Below are 22,559 nucleotides of genomic sequence, written 5' to 3' on the forward strand. Positions count from 1 at the left end.
CTACATTAAATAATAAAAAAGCTATTGAAGATTATATTTTCAAGTTTAATCATATTTCATAAATAAAACACCAATAAAGCTTCATATGGAAAAATGAAAGTTGCTGTAAATGTGAATTTGTTTGCATGTTAATGATCTGTAAAGACTTTATTGTTTAGGAGCCATTGACACCGGAAGTCCGACTCTGTGAATCTGACTTGTCTGAACTGGGAGAGTCGAGGCGCAGCTCGTCCTGCTCCAGGAAACGTGCCAACTTTACTCTGACCCGAACATATAATCGTGTCCAATAAAAGGTAATTTTACGACTTTCTAATCTTGAGACGATCCTTTGTCTCGTGTCTTTATCTTCAGTGCGCGAGGCTCAAACGTGCGCGTTTCATCCACGTTTGCGCCATAATAAATGATATGTCACCTGTTATTTACTGTTGGCATGGCAACTGCATCTATACGTTACTGACAGATGTTGTTTTAGTCGCGTTAATGCCGTGTGTTGTTCTAAGACGGGTTTTAATCGTGTTTTTAGCCTGTGCGCTTTACTTTCAGTTTCGTTTTGAGTTAGTGACGCGCCCTAAAAACTTACAACAGAAATGACTAATAACACGAGTCATGTGATGATAATCAATGCAGCAAAAAAGCATTAGAAAAGTGATTAATAATGTGTTTATAATGAGAAAAAGCTCACGTGATGAGTTCATTTCAGTGATTTGACTGTTTTTTCCTCAGATTTTCAGCATGTTCCTGCTGCATTTGTCCCTCTTCACACTCATGCAGGCTCACTTCTGCTGGAGTAAGTACAGGACATGGATTCTGTCTGTCAAAAACACTGAAACAATAGTAGATTATCACGTTTTTTGATTATTTTTTTTCCTTAAGCTGTTATTTTAAGTATTTGGGGAAATAATTTGAAGGAAAAATAATAATAATACATAACAAAAATAGGACATTTCAAAGGAAAGACCACAGATAATAAATAATAATAAATCATATCTTAGGAGCGGTGTAAGAAATTCCTAAATGTTCCAATATTGTCAACGTAAACCTTTTGTCACTTTTTTGACAAACAAAATCCCAAACTGATATTGTTTCTTTCACTGTGAATGTGTGTCGTGACGCCATTTTGTGGTGGCTGGATCAATGCTCGTTTGGGGCGTAGGGTGGAGACAAAGGATTCACGCTGACAAAGCTCTGCAAACTTTTCAAGGTAGTTTATTTACAGAGAAAGCAGTGTCAAATACAGGACAGCAGAAAACAGCGCCCCGGGTCCGCTGGTGATCAGGAAGACGAACCCCGTCTCTGGGCGTATCTGGCCTTTATATACTGAAGACGCACAAAGACCGATAAACAATATCTGACAGGTATGACCCTATCCATGTACCAACGGATTAGCCAATGAGAGAGCAAGATGTAAAGGTATCCTTATTTGGGTAGCACCAGGGGAGAAGTTACAGAAATGAGATCATGAGAAAACACAGCTGTACACAAGGCATCTCAAGGCCTCGCAGCCAATGGAGACATCTCCCATTCGGTAGTTAATCAGATGTGGGCCCCTTACATTCCGTGGAATAGACATTTTGGTAGAAACACACATATTCCTAAAAGCCAGTCTCAGAATGAGGCCTAACTTTGCATGGACCTAGTTTTAATACACTTCATGTGTTACTCAAGTAGTAAAAGTATGTCTGAAAACAACTTTTAAAAGTACAATTTTATAATAAAAAAATGAGTAAAAATGAGTTGGTGAATATTTTGATACCAAACATCCCAAAGGAATATTCACAAACGTCAAACAGAGGATTTATTTATATATTATTTCTCTCTATTAACAATATACATTTCCCATCATTAAACTTTGTGATGTCGCCTTTATTTTTTGGTCTTGGTCTTATAATACAATCTATAAAATGACAACATATAATAAACGACAACATATAATGCACAAATACACTTGAGCTCCGTCATAACCAATGCTGTTAGCACTTAGCTCGAGGCACTTAGCATTTACAAATACAAACGATGTAAATATACGGCCTTAACTACCTTATTTAACAACCCACATGACATGCAAAACTTTATAAACAATATGAACAAATGCAGGGTTTATATTTGCCTTCATTTTTAATCACTACTCACTTTTTTACTACGCACACAAATCGAAAACCACAAGCTCTGCACGATGTGGATGAAAACAACTCAAACTTAGCAAACACGTATGTGGGGGACCCATATGTCCCAAAAAGACGATTGAAAGATAATACCTTTTCACAGCTCAACACAGTTGCAGAAATCAAAGCGTAATGTTGGGTGTAAAGGAATGACCCCCCACGGAGAGGACACTGTCTTCACCGGAGCCCCTCCCCCTGAATCTGATAAGAGACATTCCTCAGGACTACGTTTCTTAATGACTATATTTCACATCTAAACCGACTTGATGCTGAATGTGTGATCGAAACTTGTGACTAAATCATGTTTTAGTTTCGTTTGCCACAAGAACTGGTTTGAAGTGAGTTCATGTCGTACTTAATGTACTTTCTCATCACCTGCTATTGATGTGTGTTTGTTGACAATGTTGTGTATTTTATTATGGTCACATGTCATTTCTGCTGGTTTGAGTTAAATTTGCCCAAACTGAGAATAAGTTTGACCAAGAGTTAAAGCCACTCCCACTAGGCCACGCCTCTCAGGTCAATAAAAGAGCAGACTCAGCTCTGCTTCCTCCTCTTCTTTCTTCCATCGTGACCTGCCAGGACGACACACCGGGTCGGGGACCCCCGCAGGGGCCCCTCCCCCACCAGGGAGGCTGCATTGTCTCCCAAACTCGGCTTTCACCAAACAACCCGAACATCTTTATCAAAAAAATGCACAATTCAACGAACCCTGGACTCATCAAACTCTTCGAATGCTAAACCTGCTCAAGCATCAGCGCCCGACAGCTCCAAGGACGCAAAGGACTCTGAGAACGCAAAGACGTGGGAGGCCTCGCTCCACATCCTCCTTGGACCTGAGAGTGGCTGATTACAGAGTGGCATTTAAAGACAGGTTCCCTTGAATTATTCCCTAAAACCAATCAAAAACTAATTCTTAATACCAGCATTTCCTCTAACTAAGTTGAGCCCAGGCACAGCCTGTGTAACCAAATGTGTCATTAATTGATTTTATATCTTTGTTTATTAAACCACACAAAACCATCCTGGTTTATAGAGCCTTTGTATTGATCTTTATAGAATTATAATTGTCGGTCAATGAATCGTGTACTCCCCTTCAGAGAATGAGACTAGTAGATGTTAATGTTTTGCTGAACAAGCTTCAGATGGTGCCCTTTTAAATATAAATATGAACATTAACTACCTAAAGTGCTACACGTGTTGTCCACGATGAAATGGCTAGTCCCAGAGAATATACATTCCATCTTGGTACAAATGTGTGAGCAAGAAACGAGTGTAATTACCCTACACGTAGCAACGTCAACCAAACTTGCCTATGCTAAGTTCTGATTGGTTACTCGGCCTGTCAATCAAGCACCCGGCAGAAACAGGGCAAATCTCTTGTCACAAACACATTTACTTTGCTCTAGTCATCATTTATTTTGATTTCCTCAGGTCAGTACAAAATGATCGCTCCGTCTCAGCCAATCATAGCGTCCGTTGGCAGTGATGTCACTCTGCCCTGTGAGTTGGACCCCGTTAAAGACCTCAGGGACTTGGCGGTGGAGTGGGCGCGGCAAGACCTGACTCCACCTTATGTCTACATCCTGCGAGACGGCGTGGCCCTCATGTTGGACCAGAACTCCCTGTACCTGGGCCGCACAGCTCTGTCCGAGAGCCGGCTGCAGAAGGGGGACATGTCCCTGAGTCTGACCCGAGTGAAGTCCAGCGACGGAGGGACGTACCAGTGCTTCATCCCCCAGATGAACACCAGAGCAGAGGTCACTCTGCTGGTCGGTGAGTGCTGTTTGTGTGTTTTTCTCCCAGTTGAACTCTTCCCTTCTCTCGCTCTTTGCTCTTTGACTGTTCCTGTCTCCAGTGTCCGTGGCCCCTGTCTCGTTGAGCCTGACCAAAGAGCGCTCGGGGTCTCCCGTGCTGAGGTGTGAGTCCAGGGGCTGGTACCCGGAGCCGGAGCTGGAGTGGCTGGACTCAGAGGGGACGGTTCTGCTCAGGACTGAGGCTCAGAGAGGAGCGAGTGACGAGCTGTTCAGTGTGAGCAGCAGACTGAGTGTGGAGCAGAGGCTCGGGAACACGTTGACCTGCAGAGTGAAGCAGCAGGAGAGCGGCCAGAGCAGGGAGGCTCAGCTCAGACTCACAGGTGAGAGGGCCACAGGGAATCGACTCCATCAGACTCTGAGGAAAAGTATTCTACACATGTTTTAGAGCAGTTTAAACAATAGTTCAGACACTTTCCTGTTTCCACTGATCATTTGCATGTGTAAAGTGTTAGTTTTACTGTAGCTTTGAACCCATCAGTCTGTGCACTTTGTTGTACGGTGCAGAGTCAGAATATGGAATGGTTGACATGTTCTGACATGTTCTTTCAGATGAATTCCTGGACTCTTGTCCCTCGTGCTCTTTGGCCTGGATCCTCTTTGCTTTGGGGCTGGTCTTTGCTGCTGCTGTCGCTTTGGTCGTGTGGAAGTTTAAATCCAGCAGTAAGTTCAGTTTTAGTCTTTGCATTATTGTGAGACGCTGCAACAGCCGAAGAACTGTAAGTTTCAGACGTTCTCATAATTATGTTTTGCACAGTCACTCACAGGTCTGTGGAACATGGGAAGTTCATATTTATATTTACATTATGATGGATCATTATAGGACACAAATACAATCTGTTGCTTAATGATCCTTTGTTATGAATGAATGTTCAAAATATAAAATTAATTAACTGTAAGATTTACATAGTTGAATAAATTAAATAAATACATTCTGCACCACATACTTTAAAAGTGACACAAAAGTAAAACTGGGCAATATATTACTCGTCTCTTTATTTATGCTGCTGTTGACATTAATATGTAAGTTGGGGTGGTATGTTCCAGTGAGTATTTTGAAGTCTGATGCATAATATTCAGTCTGTTTTTTCCCTTTTTCTAGGAAATAAATCTGAAATCATAAACATTGAACTTGGAGAAAAAGAAGAAAGAGAGATCATGATCAAGAACGATGAGACGACAAATGTACTGAAGTTTGAAGAAGTCACTCAGAGGTTTGACCTGAAGGAGTTTGTTCCAGAGCAAAAGGAAAACCTGGAAAATGACCTGTTTTATGTCAATGATGTGATCCACAAACTGACTGAGACAAAAGTCTTCTTAACGACGCTCAAGGACAAACCTCAGGAAGCGATTCATAATATGAACCGTTTAATAGAGGCAGAAAAGAATAGGCAGATTAGTGCCATGAATAATGTATTATCAATGGGGAAACAAGGGGAAAAAAAGAAACAGAACCTTGAAGCCCTGGAGAAAGAAAAGAAGCAGTATGAAAAAACAATTGAAGATCTTGAAAAACAAATGAAGACATTAGAGGAGGTGATTCTGGTGACGGTGCAGAGAAAAGGGGCTTTGGAGGGAGAACTTAAACACATGACAAAGCTGATGGAAAAAGAGAAGAAACATCTGGAAACCGAGCCACAACAGAAGGGAAAGGAAGAGGAAGGAAATGAGAATGTTCAGGACAAAGTTCAGGATCAGCCAGAAGGAGCTCAGTCAGGGACCAGTGAACATGGAACAAACTGGAGTCAACAGAGGACGAGGTAGAGATCCTATGTGATCAGTTTGGAAAAATATAAATGTTTCTTGATTTGCAAATGGAGGCAGTGGACAATGGTCACAAAAAGAATGTTCCTATATCTTTGAAGACAATAATCGGGCAGTATTTTAATGCCACTGGTTGAGGTCTGGAGACGTGCTTTGGTATCGCTTTGACTTGAACGTTCCACAGTTTATTGCCATTAAACGTATCCATCTCCACGGAGACAAGCAAATGACGCCGCCAGACCAAGTATTCGGTCAGATCTGCGGAGAGGCGGGCACAGAGAATGCGGTTATATGTATTTTTCTTATTTGAATAGAAACGCCTTTAATTGAATGAACGGCAGGTATAAAGTCACGCTACACTGGAGAACATTACGAGCCAAGCAATAACGGCTCCATGGAGACGAGGAGGGAGGAGCTTTTACCTACAAAAAGAAGAAGAAAAATAACAGTAAAATCTCACTTGCGTCTGACTTGAGTCAAATAACCGACAGCATTCGCAATTTTGTCAATTTGCGTGTTAAAACTTGGGATTCTGCTCACGATGGTCAACAATATGAGTTTTAGTGTCGCGATTGTTGCCATTAGAAACACGATTATCCAACTGGGAAATATTTAATTCAATTTAATTCACAATGTTTCACAGATCACCAGTAAAAAACAAAAAACAAGCATGTAACGTTTTTGCTCTGGAAGTAAAGACCAAATTTTAGGGCGAGACACTACAAGCAAAACTAATCATTTTCAAGTAATTCATGTCAAAACAACAACATTGTCAACATTTTTTATTATTTCATTTAATCCGCTTGTATCTAAGGATTTCTCTGGGATATTTTAACTTTAAAGACTGTTTTCTTAAAATGCATTTTCCTCCTGTGGCGACATAAAGATCATTGATTAGCTTCTACACACACAAAACTTTACAATATCCTTCTCATTAGACGCACAGAAGGATTTGTTCATATCTAAAAATGCTAAGCCTGATTGATGTTTTAAATTAAATTTAAAACAACAATTAGATTTTTTTCCCCTTTTTTTCCCTTCAAATTTTCAGTCAAATTTAGTTTGCTCAAAATCCAAAGATATCCAAAATCCCCTCTGTGTTTTTTTTCAACAAAAGGAAATCAAAAAAATTAAACTTGGCTCCGTCCATTTTCCAGATTTAAATGTCCCGAAGTATGTGCAATTTTGACCTTTTTTTTTTTTTTTAAATGCCTTTAAATGGTTCAATACAAAAACTTTACATGATGAAAAACTTGTAATAAATGTTTTTTTCTTATATTTATTTGAGTAAACTACAGAGAAGTTTACAATGGATATAGTTAAATTTAAGTTGTTTTTCCGATTCACCTGCAGCGTCTCGTCTCGCCTTAAATCATATATTTTTGATTCTAAAATTATTACCATTATTTTACGATTACATTATGACACGACAAATTGATTTACTGCATTATCTTGTCTTATCTGTGAAGTCTAACCAAGTCTAACCAAGTCTAACCTGTGAAATGTCACGCTGCTGAATATTTTTAAAAATATTTTTGCACAGTATCTAAAACTTGACAAACTTAATGATTTTACTGAACAGTTTTCTCATGTTGTCAGTCTAATGTGCAAGTATTATATCTGTTATGTTACAGGAAAAAAAGTGAATTTATTTGACTAATATGTATTTTTTTTTAAACTTGTTTTGATTGTCAATAAAATTTTAAAAATTAAAGGAACAAATTACACTTTTTGTGCAATATTAAAAAACTCCTTTGCAGAAAAAATATCCTGTCGTGATTATAAACAATAAAAAAGTGTACATTTCTATGCACGTTTAGAAGTACCCAGCCTGGTCTGTTGTTTGGCTAAACTTTGAGCGACACTGCCACCTGTTGTTTGAATTGGTCTAAGCACAACGCTCTAGAAACATGTCTGGCCCTGAAGCTTTCTATTCTTTTAAAACACTAAACTTTCAAACTAACTCCAGCCAAGAATCATATGTGGCAATACCAGTGTCTTCTAAACATTCATTACTGTAATTCAATGTTTTTAAGAACTGGGAAAATTGACACTTTTAACACCCAAATTGAAACTTTGACATTTTTTCTTTTCAATTTGTTAATGATAGAGCATACTGTAACATACCTTAATATTTAATCTGATTATATTTGTATTTACTCTACAGGTAAACAAAACATGAAATACTGGACAAATTCTGATAAATCCAAAGAAAAACCTGAATTACACATTGTAAATCAGACTACAAGAAACATGCATGTGATCCAAAAGTTTAAGTGACTTACAGTATCCTAAGATTATTGCATTATTTTTTACTTAAAAATGTAATAATATAATCTTTCCCAAGTTAAAGGTAAAAATAAAACAATGTGCGGTGTGAAACCTGCAGAAGTCACATGTTCTTTTTCAGTTAAGTTAAATGTAAAGTAACACATCAGTTGCTCTGAATGTTGTGCACAAGTTTATTTTTATCTGGCTTCTGTATCAAATGTCAAACTAAATTTAGCAGAGGGGAGAGGAGGAGAAAGTGAAAGTATGTTCCTTTTAAAACTGTGTTGCTGCAGCGTTTCAAACTTCTGCCATCACAATCCCCCAATAGAGGTAAGAGCTTTTCTGAACTAATAAACATCATGGCCTGAAATGTATGAAAACAGTTAAAAATACACACTGTTTCAAACGTTTAGCATGCTTTTATTATGACTAGTTTGAAATAGTTAATAGTCCACATGAGCTGTAAGTGAATCTAACTGAAGGAGCTGTTGGAAATGGCTGTTTTATTTTCTTTCTCTTTTCTAGATTTGATGAAGATGAAAAACTCTCTCAAAACTCTCTGTGTTCTTCTGGTTCTCTGGTGTCTTCTTCAAATACAGGACTGTAGAGGTAAGCGCAAAAATATGTAGATAAAACATCCATCTTTTTCTGCTTTTCCGGGGCAGCAGTCTGAGCAGGGACTCCCAGACTTCCCTCATCCCAGACACTTCTTCCTGATTGCCACACGATGTTGCAGAGACGTGTCAGTCCTACAACATCCAGAGACGTAAGATACTCAGGTTGAATTTGATCCACCCTGGGAGCCCTGTCACCAAGGAGCTGGCCAACAACCTCAGCCACTTCAACTTGAGTGATGGATGAGTCCTCAGAGTCCTCAGTCTCAAGACATGATGGCGGAATTGAGGAAATCTAAAGTATTCCTTCCACTGTTCGACAACATCCCCAGTTGAGGTGAAAGACTGCTTCCCCTTCCTGAGGCGTCGAGCAGTTTACCAGAATTTCTTTGAGACCGAGCGATAGTCCTCCTCCATGTCCCCCCAGAACTCCTTTTAGACCTGGGGTTTTGCCTCTCCGACTGAACGAGTCGCAGTGTGTTTGGCTTTGTCATGATCCTGTGTTTCTGTTTTCCCTGGTTCAGCTCCTGTTCGAGTTTTGCTCCATGCCCTGTTTTCCCGTTCTCTGCAGCTACCCTTGGGAGGGTATACATGCTCCCTCTCTCCCTTCGTTCCCTCGTTAGTCTATGGGAGGGTAAATGCTCCCTCTCTTCCTTCATTCCCTCGTTGGTCTATGGGAGGGTATATATGCTCCCTCTCTCCCTTCATTCCCTTGTTAGTCTATGGGAGGGTATGCTCCCTCTCTTCCTTCATTCCCTCGTTAGTCTATGGGAGGGTATATATGCTCCCTCTCTCCCTTCATTCCCTCGTAGGCCATGGGAGGGTATATATGCTCCCTCTCTCGCTTCATTCCCTCGTTAGTCTATGGGAGGGTATGCTCCCTCTCTCGCTTCATTCCCTCGTAGGCCATGGGGGGTATATATGCTCCCTCTCTCGCTTCATTCCCTCGTAGGCCATGGGAGCGTATATGCTCCCTCTCTCCCGTCCGTCTCTGCTTGATTGTCGAACTGTCAACACAGACATTCACGCCTCCTGTTGCCTCTGTTTAAAGAAGTCTGCTACATTTTGTCTTTTGAGTTCACTCCATTCAGTGTAGCATTTGAGTCCGTTTGACCAGCGTGATAGGCTTGCTGGCAGCTGTCAACTGTCTTAGAAGTTCCACAGACAGACAGAATCCCTTACTTCTGGTGTCCACCACCGAGTTCAGGAGTTGCACCTGCAGTACCTGAGACCTTGTGAACAGGTCGGCAAAGGAGGTCGAGAATATAGCCCTCTTAAACTCAATGTACCCGGTCTTCCTCGGGATCTGGGAGAAGCTCTCCCGGAAGTGGGAGTTGAGGACATTTCCAGCCGACCCTCACAATGTGTTTGGGCCTACCTCCTCCTCCAGCCAACTCACCACCTGGTGGTGCTCGGTTGACAACCCTTTTCTCTGAGGTCCGAGTTCTGACCTCCGAAGATGAGTGGAAAGCAGCATGACCTTTTGATCATTTTAGAAACTTGCAAACCCATCTTCTCTCTTGTGTTTTCCAGGACAGGCTCTGATTGGCTCGTCTCGGCCGATAGTCGCCAGTGTCGGTGATGACGTCATTTTGCCATGTTTTTTCCGACCTCCCAGAGACGCAGCAGTTTTAACTTTGGAGTGGACCCGACCAGACCTGAATCCCCGATTCATTTTTGTCTGGCGATCACATGAGGAGCTTTCAGGCCTAAAACACACACAGTTTGTCAACAGAGTATTTCTGTTCAAAGACGAACTGAAACATGGAAACATTTCACTGAAACTGACCAATGTAAAACCAAAGGACAGTGGCGTTTACAGGTGCTTCATCCCAGCAGAAGGAGAAGAAACCTCAGTCAAACTAATTATTGGTGAGTCATTACAGACCCAACAATAAACATGTACAAAAGTAGAAGCTGTTTTACATTTTAGACCTGGTTTAGGCCCAATTTAGACGTGAAATAATCCCACAACCTGATTTTGATGCAGTGGTACTCGCCGCCTCCAGAACATGCAGTGCGTAGACTCTACACGCCGTAGAGCATCAGGTGCTCTGAAGGGCAACAACCTGATCAGGCAGTTTGGCTTGAATGACAGAATGGTTTATTTGTGCAGCAGTTGCACCGTTCCTTTTCCAATTAAACAGGGAGCATAAAGAAGGCCTACTTTGTCTCTAGTTACTAAACTAACTCTAGGACTCGAGTGTTAGCGCTCTGTCTCCAAATCAAGCTGCAAATGTGCACCGGCAGCTCCACTGTACAAGTTTAATATTACACCTAAAATGCACCAGATTACAGGACATTTTATGACCCCCAGACCCCCCTTAGGGTTGTGATTTAAGCAAAATGCAAAATGAAACACAGTATATTAAAAATTATATTTATTATAGTTGTATTTTTAACATGTTCAAAGGGGTCATGGGGGCACCACTGAGCATTTCTACTTAGTGCACCCAAAACGCTTGCAGTGGCCCTGGATCTTGGAGAGCCAAATTGTTTCTTAGATGGTACTTAAAAGATGGAGAACTACTGCTCTAGAGTTACTTTGCTCATGTTTTTTGACCCACCCAGCATTTATGGTGTGTGCATTAGTCGTGGCCATTGGTGCTGATTGGCACCTTTGGATCTGCAGTAGTCGTCTGTAGCTCCCTTGAGTGTGGACTGAATGAATAATACACAGTAAAGAGCATTGTGTGTCTTGAAAGGCGCTTTATGAACCCACGGTATTATTTTGGGCCTTATATAACCTTTAGACATGAACCTTTTACCTGCTGCTGTGTGTTCCCAGGTTCCTCCTCGTCAGTGGTGGTGTCAGTAGCAGCAGTGGCCCAGTGGAGGGCAGCGGTGGTGCTGCAGTGTGTCTCTGGAGGCTGGTTCCCGGAGCCTGAGCTGTGGTGGCTCGACTCTGAGGGGAGGCTTCTGTCTGTGGAGCACACTGTGTCTCTCTCTGATGGACTCTACAACGTCAGCAGCAGAGTGACTGTGGAGCAGAGCGGCATCTTCAGCTGCATCGTGACCCAGAGCGCTACCAACCTCACAGAGCAGAGCAGTGTGCAGGTGTCAGGTGAGAGCAGAAGGCACGAGCATGAGCAATGACGTCGCTAGAGGAGACAAAAACTGTTCTCAAGCACCACTACTTCAAAAAGACTGTTATAACAGTGTTATTATGTAACGTGTAATAACACAGTACAATCCACCTCTCTTGAGAAGGGGTTAGGCTGCCCCAAAGAAATTGTATGTTTGCTGTAACCCAACCGAACATTTTTCAAGTGGGTCGGTCGGTAGGTAAATTCTTTTTTTTTACTTTGAAGGCAAAAAAAAAGGTCCAATCGTCCAGATTTTTTGACTCGGAGTGACCACCAGGGTTCAGGCTTCAACAGTCCAGGGGTCAGGCTTCAACAGTCAATGACAGAAAACGTCTCGATCAACCCGATCGGAGACTAAATCTCCCAATTTTAAGATATTTCAATCGACCTTTTGTACGCCGTTATCCTTTATTTTGGTAGCGAAGGCGAGCGGGGGGAACATGCGGAGGACACGGGCACCGCCATGTTTATTGTGATGACGCTGCTGGGCTGTTTCCCTCCCAGAATGCAAAGCGCAGGTCAAATTTTACATGAAGCCACACTATGACATAGAACGACATGAGCGATGGCCAGGGCAGAGGCGCTGACAGAGCCAAACCATCCACTAAAAGGAAATACAGGTTTTCTCCTGCTTGGTCTGTTTAATACAGAAGCATATGTTATGACCGAATATGTTAACGTATGTGCGTCATACAATGCGTTATTTGTCCCTTGGGATGAAAGATAAGTTTACCAGCGCTATAACATTATTTCACACAGCGCTTTTGGAAAGAACGGTCGGTGAGTCACCGAAATATTAGAAAAATAAAATAATTTTGCGTCATATTGACAAAATGCTGATATATTTTTTTCAATCGGCTAGTTCCATACCGGGTCGATCGGGTTACGGCAAACAGACATATTATTTTGCTCAGCCTTACGAGGATGCAAATGTCCTCACACAATTAAGAATGTAATAATATTAGGCATTAGTTTATGTTTTTAATGCTCTCTCCTTTTACTACTTCTGTTTTGTCTCATCCTCGCACAAACATCATGATGGAACTTTGTTTTACGTTTTTATAATAAAACATTTCTCTCTGTTCTGTAGCAGATACTTTGATTGGCGTTTTTCCAGTTGTCGTGGGTTTAACAGTTGGACTGGTTGTTTTTGCTGGAGTCGCTATAATATTTTTGATTCTCTTTTTCATAACTAAACAGAAACGTAAGTTAATATAATTTTGTTGTACTGCTGAATATGTCTGTTGTTAAAGTGAATGTGCTTATTTTACAGAGACCAAGGAAGGAGCTTTAATGGTAAGCATGTGTCCTTAGTGGTTTAAAAAGGTACGTACTACAGCCACAGCATGGCTGCACGGTGGATGAGTGACTTGCACAAGAAAGCCACAGGTTCGACTCCCGAGTTGGACCAGAGTTTGAATGTCTCTGTTTCTGAGGGCCAACATGTTTAACCCAGACGCATTGAAGGATGTGTTTCTTTACATACAGGCTGTTTGTTGTCTGTTTGTGTTTTGTTTTTTGTCTTTTTGTTGTCTGTTTGTCATCTGTTTGTCGTCTGTTTGTTGTCTGTTTGTTGACTGTTTGTTGTTTGTTTGTCGTCTGTTTGTCATCTGTTTGTTTTCAGTGTTTGTCGGTTTGTCGGCTGTTTGCTTTCTGTTTGTCATCTGTGTGTCGCATGTGTGTCGTCTGTTTGTCTGCTGTTTGTCCACTGTTTGTCGTCTGTGTGTTGACTGTTTGTTGTTAGTTTGTTGTCTGTGTGTTGACTGTTTGTTGTCTGTTTGTCGTCTGCTTGTTGTCTGCTTGTCTGCTGTTTGTCCTCAGTTTGTCGTCAGTTTGTCGTCAGTTTGTCGCCTGTTTGTCGTCTGTTTGTCTTCTGTTTGTCGGCTGTATAATTGCATTGGGCAAATACAACACTTTTTTCAATACCGTGACTATTTCAATGCTGTTTCTTTCTACACAGATCACACCAAATGCATCACGTGAACAGGAGAATGAAAGCTTAAAGAATGAACTGGTGAGTAATTATTACTGCCTTCAGCGTTGACACAACTGGTGCAATGTACAATGTAAGTTGGCATTACTATGCATAATTATGTACATTATCGGCTGTTTGTCATCTTTTTGTGGTCTGTTTTGGTTGCTGTGTAATTGCATTGGATTAACAGAATACTTCTTTGTTAATCCAATGCGTTTTTTTCAAAAATACGATTTCAATGCTGTTTGTTTTTACAGGGTTCATTGACCAAACAGATTGCATCACTTGAACAGGAGAATGAAAGCTTAAAGAATGAACTGGTGAGTAATTATTACTGCCTTCAGTGTTGACACAACTGGTGCAATGTACAATGTAAATTAAAATCATCATAAATAATGATGTGCATTTTTATAATTGTATTGGTAAACTCAGTTTGTCGCAAGTTTCTTTACATTGAAATGAATAAGGATTTGTATTTTACCTTTACCATAATCCGTCTATGAAATGAGCACATGGTTACATCAGATCTTTGAGTGACAGAGATCTGAATCCAGAGCAGCTGATCACTGATACAAATGCAGATTTTTATGAGTAAAAAGGCACATTTTACTCAAATTATATGAGAAAACAAACTAAATACGTGTTAGTGTCAGTACAGTATTCAGCTTCACTTCCCGTAGAGCAGGGGGCAGTAAGTGAAGACTTGCACTTTGGAGGTGTTGGATTCATTATAACTGAAAACAAGGCAGGACGTGGTCGTGTAGATCAAGCTAAGATAAGATAAGATAAGATATTCCTTTATTGTCCCACATGGGGAAATTTCATTGGTGCAACGCAGGTAGATACAGAGGTAGATACAGAAGAACAGATCACTTATAGGAAGTCTGAAAAACACTTTCAGTAGAAGATCTCCTATAAATAAATAAAAACTCCCATAGACAAATAAATAAATAAATACCATTGCATGTGACAGTAATTGCACATGAATATGTGTCACGACAGCACATAGATTGCACATGAATTTCACAGTAATTGCACATACGACAGAATTGCACATCAGTATTAGGTTAGGTCAGTACTGCGACGGGATAACGTGACGATCTCCGGGTAAGACGACTGTTCTCCGCAGTTTCATGAGTTCCTCCTTTGTGGAAACGCGGTACGGCGCCGGCCGGGGGGCGGGGCCGGAGCCGGGGGGCGGGGGAAAGCTAATTTATTCCCTGACATTACAGACTAATACAAATAAAACAGCGCGAGATTATCCCTCACATGATCCATCAGGCGCTCTGCTTAGAACTTTTCCCTAACACACACAAGACAAAGAATATGAATATTCATGAAGGGTGGATCTTCTCAGGACCAGCCTCTCAGGACTTTCCACGGAGATGCTTTTTCTCTGTCCAATCCTAATATGGTCATGTTGTGAACAGGAAGCAGACAGAGCCATAATATATCTGCTGTGTGTGTTTGTGTCTGTGTGTGTTTGTGTGTGTGTGTTTGTTTGTTTGTTTGTTTGTTTGTTTGTGTTTGTTTGTTTGTTTGTGTGTGTGTCTTTTTGTGTTTGTTTGTTTGTTTGTTTGTGTGTGTGTGTGTGTAGAGTGTATTTGTGTTTGTGTCTGTGTGTGTTTGTGTATGTGTCTGTGTGTGTTTGTTTGTGTGTGTGTGTTTGTGTGTGTGTGTGTTTGTTCGTGTGTGTTTGTTCGTGTGTGTTTGTTCGTGTGTGTGTGTGTGTGTGAAGGCAGTAAGCATAACATTGAAAGGTTTATTATTATATTAAAATATCAAATGTTTATTAATGACAATAGAGACGATCTGAACAAGACGAGAAAGTATAAGCAGGAAAATAATAGTTTCTCTAAATGTTAGAGACTGATAATAATCGTGACAACTATTAACAGACCGTCTTGTATGTGACAACGTCTGCTCTGACAATGTCCTGAATTACTCTATGTTTTTGTCTTTAAAAAGGAGAATTCACCGACTGATCTCCACAAACTCCAAAAAGAGTTGAAGCTTTTAGAAGAGGTGAGAATATTTATTTTATGTACTTTATTATGTTTATTTACTTCAGATTTTGTATTGTCATTTTACTACAGTTTACCCCAAACATCCTACATTGAGAGGGACAAATATGTTTTCTTTCTGTCTTTCTCAGATCCAAGAACTGAAGCGTCAGAGGGAAATCTCAGAGTGTAAATCTCCTGTAATCATAAACAGTTTCAGCAAGTTTGGCACGAGTTTCAGTCTGAAAAATCAATCTACAGAGGTGAATCATTAAATACACTTTATTTAAACAATAATCTCCTACATTTAAAATAATGACAGAATATTTACTTCTGTTTTCACTTTTCTGAGGAAAACAAAGTCTGTTCATGTAAAGTTTATTCTATTTTTACATTTTAGGCTCAAAATCTTCAAGACTGGAGCGTCCAAATCGCGATCGATGATAAAACTCTGATCTACACATTTGAGAGTCGCAGAACACTGAGGGAAAATTATGACTTGACTGTGAGAGTTTTTCTGACTTTTATATTTAACATGGACAGGAAATTATATAGGATTCACGATTTCAAATAACGTACAATAAACTGGAAAATCATGTACATATTCATGATGATATGCCATAAAATACTGTATTTCGTAACCTATTTGTAAATTCCTCTGCAGATCTGGGCTAAAGGTCGTCTAGAGAAAGAAGATACATATAATAAGGAATGGAAGGAGCAGGATCCATGGAACTTTGGAGAAAAAGCTGTTGTTTCTCTCTACGACAAAGACAAAGAGGTGGGTTCACTGTTCACTTTGTCCTCACAACATAAAACACAAACTAAGTGATAATAAAATGACTTTATGTGTTGTTTTTTCAGTTGAAGGACAGAATATATGAACGGATGTCGCTGTTGCAAACTTAGACTTACACCTGGCAGTGATTTGTCGGTGAATTCTGGAGTTTTTAACTTTGATGCAAACTGTGAGGCCGTGTGCAAGAAGTGAACGTTTGGTGTGTCTTTGTTTTCTTCTGCTTTCATTGAGTCCATCTTAGCCTTCTGCATCTTGGTTTGGAAAAGTGTCGGTGAAGAACAAAAATGCACTTTCTCAGATTGTGAAATGGGCTGATCAGGCGTCCACAACGAAGTATGGAGTCTATGTTCACCAGCAGCTGCAGAGACTCAGCTCCAGTATAATGCAGGACCGGAGCCACAGCCTGAACACTGTGTCAGGAGCCACGCCCTGAACACTGTGTCAGGAGCCAGGCCCTGAACACTGTGTCAGGAGCCAGGCCCTGAACACTGTGTCAGGAGCCACGCCCTGAACACTGTGTCAGGAGCCAGGCCCTGAACACTGTGTCAGGAGCCAGGCCCTGAACACTGTGCCAGTAGCCAGGCCCTGAACACTGTGTCAGGAGCCAGGCCCTGAACACTGTGTCAGGAGCCAGGCCCTGAGCACTGTGTCAGGAGCCACCCCCTGAACACTGTGTCAGGAGCCAGGCCCTGAACACTGTGTCAGGAGCCAGGCCCTGAACACTGTGTCAGGAGCCACCGCCTGAACACTGTGTCAGGAGCCACGCCCTGAACACTGTGTCAGGAGCCACCGCCTGAACACTGTGTCAGGAGCCAGGCCCTGAACACTGTGTCAGGAGCCAGGCCCTGAACACTGTGTCAGGAGCCACCGCCTGAACACTGTGTCAGGAGCCACGCCCTGAACACTGTGTCAGGAGCCAGGCCCTGAACACTGTGTCAGGAGCCACGCCCTGAACACTGTGTCAGGAGCCACCGCCTGAACACTGTGTCAGGAGCCAGGCCCTGAACACTGTGTCAGGAGCCACGCCCTGAGCACTGTGTCAGGAGCCACCCCCTGAACACTGTGTCAGGAGCCAGGCCCTGAACACTGTGTCAGGAGCCAGGCCCTGAACACTGTGTCAGGAGCCAGGCCCTGAACACTGTGTCAGGAGCCAGGCCCTGAACACTGTGTCAGGAGCCACCGCCTGAACACTGTTTCAGGAGCGACACCCTGAGCACTGTTTCAGGAGCCACGCCCTGAACACTGTTTCAGGAGCCACGCCTTGAACACTGTTTCAGGAGCCACGCCCTGAACGCTCTGTTTCAGGAGCCATGCCCCGAACACTATTTCAGGAGCCAAACCCCCAAACACTATTACAGGAGCCACGCCCTGAACACTGTGTCGGGAGCCACGCCCTGAGCACTGTGTCAGGAGCCACCCCCTGAACACTGTTTCAGGAGCCACGCCTTGAACACTCTGTTTCAGGAGCCACGCCCTGAACGCTCTGTTTCAGGAGCCACGCCCTGAACGCTCTGTTTCAGGAGCCACGCCCCAAACACTATTACAGGAGCCACGCCCCAAACACTATTACAGGAGCCACGCCCTGAACACTGTTTCAGGAGCCACGCCCTGAACACTGTTTCAGAGCCACGGCCTGAACACTGTTTCAGGAGCCATCTTGAACACTCTGTTTCAGAAGCCACCCCCTGAACGCTCTGTTTCAGGAGCCACGCCCTGAACGCTCTGTTTCAGGAGCCACGCCCTGAGCGCTCTGTTTCAGGAGCCACGCCCTGAACGCTCTGTTTCAGGAGCCACGCCCTGAGCGCTCTGTTTCAGGAGCCACGCCCTGAGCGCTCTGTTTCAGGAGCCACACCCTGAGCGCTCTGTTTCAGTAACTGCCATTGGGGCAAAGACAGGACTGAGACCTCCTCAACATTTCTCCTCGCACGAGTAAAATAACTGCCTCCTGTGTCGTTCTTGTTTTTTGGAATGTTTTGTGCTTAACTCTGACATTTTACATGGTCCTTCAGCGCCAATAAAGTCAGTGTCCTCTAAAATTTCCGGTAAAAGCCAAAACCGTGTTACCTAGTCTACAGAGAGGAACAAAATTCGGACGGGAGAGAAAATAAATAAATGTAGAACATTGAAATGGGATATTGTAACCGTTTTTTATGTTTAAAATTAGGCAAAGGATTGGAGGGAGATGCAAAATATATGCATGCCAAACATGGAAAAACTGCTATTAAATGCTTAAAACATTGGGAAAAGAAAAAAATTAAGCATGCAAAATACCATTGAATTGAAAATGAAGGTTCAAAAAAGAAGAGAAGAGACCTGAGATACAACAAAATATTCAAACTGCCAGTTGTGTATGTGTGAATTTAAGTGTGATTGGAGTGAACTCTTTTGAAGCAGCAGATTGAACCAAATGGTGTTAACACAAACTTGTCATTTGTTGAAGTAGAATGAGAGAACATCTCATTAAGGCTTTAGGTGGAAAGAATTAGGAGTCTAAAATGTTCTGTATTTCTGGGATAGAGCGCCCAGTACGTGGCTGGATCAGACAATAGGTTTGACCTAGAAGCTTGCCACGTAGGAAATACACCGCGGTTCATGAGTCATTCTCCTTGAATTCCAACCACACTCTGTAACTAAGAACTGATATAAAATGTTGTAAATTAAGTTGAAAGAGAAGTCAATAGAACATATGTAAGAAATTACTTAAAAATAAGGAAAACTTAGAAAGTTAATCTGGACAGGAATGATACTAATTAAATTAAAGGGACTATATATATATATATTATTAGTTTCCGCGTCGTTGTTACAACCAATTTAAAGCCATTCTAGAAAATCAAATATGCGGTAAAATGAGGACCTGTCGTTCAAGAAATGGGTCTGCTAAAAAAATGAATGGGGAGTCAAAATGTAATTCAAAGGAAATCTTAAAGTACAGACTTGTAATGAGATTACAATTAAAAACAGAGTCAGGAAATAAAAATAAAAAAGTAAAGATCCTAAAGATCCATCTTTTTAGACATTAAATCAAGACTAGGCAGGAGATATATGCTGTTCAAACCTTGCCAAAATATGAAGCGGATGTTAATGTTTAAACAAGGACTCAAGGAAAATAACATTGTGTGTGCTTATCTTGGGACCATTAACCAATATGTGGAGTGTCTTGTGAACTTTTGACCCTGGACTGCTAAACTCTAAACCAATAAAACTGAGGAGAAATGCAGAGAGCTCAGAGATGTTTGTGACGTCCTGCGACTGAGACCTCCAACATTTCTCCTCACGCAAGTAAAATAACTGCCTCCTGTGTCGTTCTTGTTTTTTGGAATGTTTTGGGCTTAACTCTGACAACTTCATGTAAAGTTGAGTAAAGATGGATATTTATTGATGGTGGGGTCAATTGTGAATAAACTGCCTTGGTTTGGACATTTTAACCCACGTGGAGCACTACCTCGCAGTGGTCCATCCCATGATTTACCTTTTTGAGCGACACTGCCATCTGTTGTTGAAATTGGTCCTCGCACAAATCTCTAGAAACATGTCTGGCCCTGATCCTTAAACATTTTTCAAACATCTTGCAATTGTAAACAGACTATTATTTTAAAACACTAAACTTTAAAACTAACTCACTCACGTTTTCCGTCATTGACTGTTGAAGCCTGACCCCTGGTGGTCACTCCGACTCAAAAAATGACAAAATTTGGATCTTTTTTTTTTGCCTTCAAAGTGAAAAAAATAAGAATTTGCCTTCCGACCGAGCCAGATGAAAAATGTTGACTCGGGTTACAGCAAACAGACAATTTATTTGGGGTAGCCTTATTGTACATTTTTTTTTATTTTACTGGGATATTTGACACTTTAACACCAAAATTAAAAGTTTGACACTGTGGAAAACACAACCTACAATGATATTACAATTTTTCTTGTCAATTTATTTGTAATTGTGGGACATACTCTAACTTACCTTAATATTAAATCTGATTATATTTGTATTTATTCTACAGGTAAACAAAACATGAAATACTGGACAAATTCTGATAAATCCATAGAAAAAGCTTGTAAATTAGTCCTTAAATAAAATAGAATGCAAGAAACATGAATATGATACAAATGTAATACAGTATCCTAGGATTACTATATTGTTTTTTACTTTAAAATATAATAATATATAATCTTGCACAAGTAAAAAGAAAACAATGTGCGGTGTTGAAACCTGCAGAAGTCACATGTTTTTTTTCAGTTAAGTTAAATGTAAAGTAACACATCAGTTGTTACCAACCTGCTGCTGTGTTGTTCCCAGGTTCCTCCTCGTCAGTGGTGGTGTCAGTAGCAGCAGTGGCCCAGTGGAGGGCAGCGGTGGTGCTGCAGTGTGTCTCTGGAGGCTGGTTCCCGGAGCCTGAGCTGTGGTGGCTCGACTCTGAGGGGAGGCTGCTGTCTGTGGAGCACACTGTGTCTCTCTCTGATGGACTCTACAACGTCAGCAGCAGAGTGACTGTGGAGCAGAGCGGCATCTTCAGCTGCATCGTGACCCAGAGCGCTACCAACCTCACAGAGCAGAGCAGTGTGCAGGTGTCAGGTGAGAGCAGAAGGCACGAGCATGAGCAATGACGTTGCTAGAGGAGACAAAAACTGTTCTCAAGCACCACTACTTCAAAAAGATTGTTATAACAGTGTTATTATGTAACGTGTAATAACACAGTACAATCCACCTCTCTTGAGAAGGGGTTACAAGGATGCAAATGTCCTCAGGAATGTAATTAGTTATTAGTCATTAGTTTATGTTTTAAATGCTCTCTCCTTTTACTGCTTCTGTTTTGTCTCATCCTCGCACAAACATCATTATGGAATTGTGTTTTACTTTTTCATAATAAAACATTTCTCTCTCTTCTATTGCAGATTCTTATTTTGCTGTTTTTCCAGTAGTCGTGGGTTTAACAGTTGGACTGGTTGTTTTTGCTGGAGTCGCCATCATTCTTTCTTTCTTTCTTCTTTTCAGAACTAAACAGAATCGTAAGTTAATATAATTTTGTTGTACTGCTGAATATGTCTGTTGTTTAAGTGAATGTGCTTATTTTACAGAGACCAAGGAAGGAGCTTTAATGGTAAGCATGTGTTCCTAGGGGTTTAAAAAGGTACTACAGCCACAGCATGGTTGCACGGTGGCTGAGTGACTAGCACTTCACTAAACCACAGTCATGATTAAACACCCTACATAATCTCAATAGCTCAACGCGGGCGAGCAAATAATAGCCATGTGACGTCACCGCGCTACCAGAGAGTACTCGAAATCAGACAACTAAAACTGCATGACCATCAATTCCCATTGAAAACACGGCTTACAACATCGCTCAAATCGACCCAGAGTTTAGTCCTGGTTTAGACCTGGTTTAGAGCTGGTTTAGACCTGTTTTAGACCCGGTTTAGACCCGGTTTAGACCCAATTTAGACCCGGTTTTGACCCGGTTTAGTCCCGGTCACACAGGACGAAGCCTGTGCAAAACCAGGACAAATTACTGGTTTGGGGGAAATGCACTTCTTCCCGAATGTCGGACTATGGGCTTTGTACCGGGACTGAGACCACTCTCTGGAGAGCGCCGCGGAGGGGATGTGTTCTGCCCCGTGCAGGTACGCAAACCCCGGCCCGGGCACGCCGGGGTTCCAGAAAATTCCAGTTATTTCACAGGCTCAGGAGCTGTTAAAGCAGGTCTGAAAAAACAGTCACTGATGATGCTAATTTAAGGTCTTGAGGTGAACTGTTCCAGAGTACATAACTGCTGAAAGCCCGGTCACCTTTCTGTGTCCAGGGGTACGGGGTGTGTCCAGGGGTGCGGGGTGTGTCCAGGGCTGCGGGGTGTGTCCAGGGGTGCGGGGTGTGTCCAGGGGTGTGGGGTGTGTCCGGGGGTTTGTCCAGGGGTGCGGGGTGTGTCCAGGGGTATGGGGTGTGTCCAGGGGTACGGGGCGTGTCCAGGGGTGCGTGGGATGCAGATCTTAGTGGGCGTGATGAAGTGTAAAAATTGAGCTTGTTTGAGACATCACCTGGAACCTTTCCATGTAGTGATTTAAAAACAGTCAATGCCACT

General features: G+C 41.8%; 2 protein-coding genes across 2 annotated transcripts; both read left to right on the forward strand.

The window, feature by feature from the left end:
* The first annotated feature begins 727 nt into the window (after positions 1-727).
* On the forward strand, positions 728-6,906 carry LOC140371993 (butyrophilin subfamily 3 member A2-like). The gene is made up of 5 exons (XM_072459230.1): positions 728-787; positions 3,597-3,938; positions 4,021-4,299; positions 4,529-4,639; positions 5,079-6,906. The coding sequence occupies exons 1-5, from the start codon at positions 733-735 to the stop codon at positions 5,738-5,740; spliced, it is 1,449 nt and encodes a 482-aa protein (XP_072315331.1). The 5' UTR covers positions 728-732; the 3' UTR covers positions 5,741-6,906.
* Positions 5,967-17,031, forward strand: LOC140371534 (butyrophilin subfamily 3 member A3-like). The gene is made up of 14 exons (XM_072458704.1): positions 5,967-6,026; positions 8,305-8,341; positions 8,537-8,620; positions 10,159-10,497; positions 11,414-11,689; positions 12,802-12,915; positions 12,985-13,007; positions 13,672-13,725; positions 13,944-14,006; positions 15,655-15,711; positions 15,842-15,952; positions 16,090-16,194; positions 16,354-16,470; positions 16,554-17,031. The coding sequence occupies exons 1-14, from the start codon at positions 5,967-5,969 to the stop codon at positions 16,596-16,598; spliced, it is 1,485 nt and encodes a 494-aa protein (XP_072314805.1). The 3' UTR covers positions 16,599-17,031.
* The last annotated feature ends 5,528 nt before the right edge of the window (positions 17,032-22,559 follow it).

This window comes from Eucyclogobius newberryi, unplaced genomic scaffold (assembly GCF_026437365.1).
Source record: "Eucyclogobius newberryi isolate DKJ021-1_F unplaced genomic scaffold, fEucNew1.0.hap1 SCAF_22, whole genome shotgun sequence".
Taxonomy (NCBI): domain Eukaryota; kingdom Metazoa; phylum Chordata; class Actinopteri; order Gobiiformes; family Gobiidae; genus Eucyclogobius; species Eucyclogobius newberryi.

Excerpts from the sequence above, each read along its gene's own strand:
- LOC140371993 (XM_072459230.1), top strand. The coding sequence starts at position 733 with ATGTTCCTGCTGCATTTGTCCCTCTTCACACTCATGCAGGCTCACTTC. Across the intron at positions 4,300-4,528 it reads GGCTCAGCTCAGACTCACAG|ATGAATTCCTGGACTCTTGT; the intron begins GTGAGAGGGCCA and ends ATGTTCTTTCAG. Across the intron at positions 4,640-5,078 it reads GTGGAAGTTTAAATCCAGCA|GAAATAAATCTGAAATCATA; the intron begins GTAAGTTCAGTT and ends CCCTTTTTCTAG.
- LOC140371534 (XM_072458704.1), top strand. The coding sequence starts at position 5,967 with ATGACGCCGCCAGACCAAGTATTCGGTCAGATCTGCGGAGAGGCGGGC. Across the intron at positions 8,342-8,536 it reads ATCACAATCCCCCAATAGAG|ATTTGATGAAGATGAAAAAC; the intron begins GTAAGAGCTTTT and ends TCTCTTTTCTAG. Across the intron at positions 11,690-12,801 it reads GAGCAGTGTGCAGGTGTCAG|CAGATACTTTGATTGGCGTT; the intron begins GTGAGAGCAGAA and ends TCTGTTCTGTAG.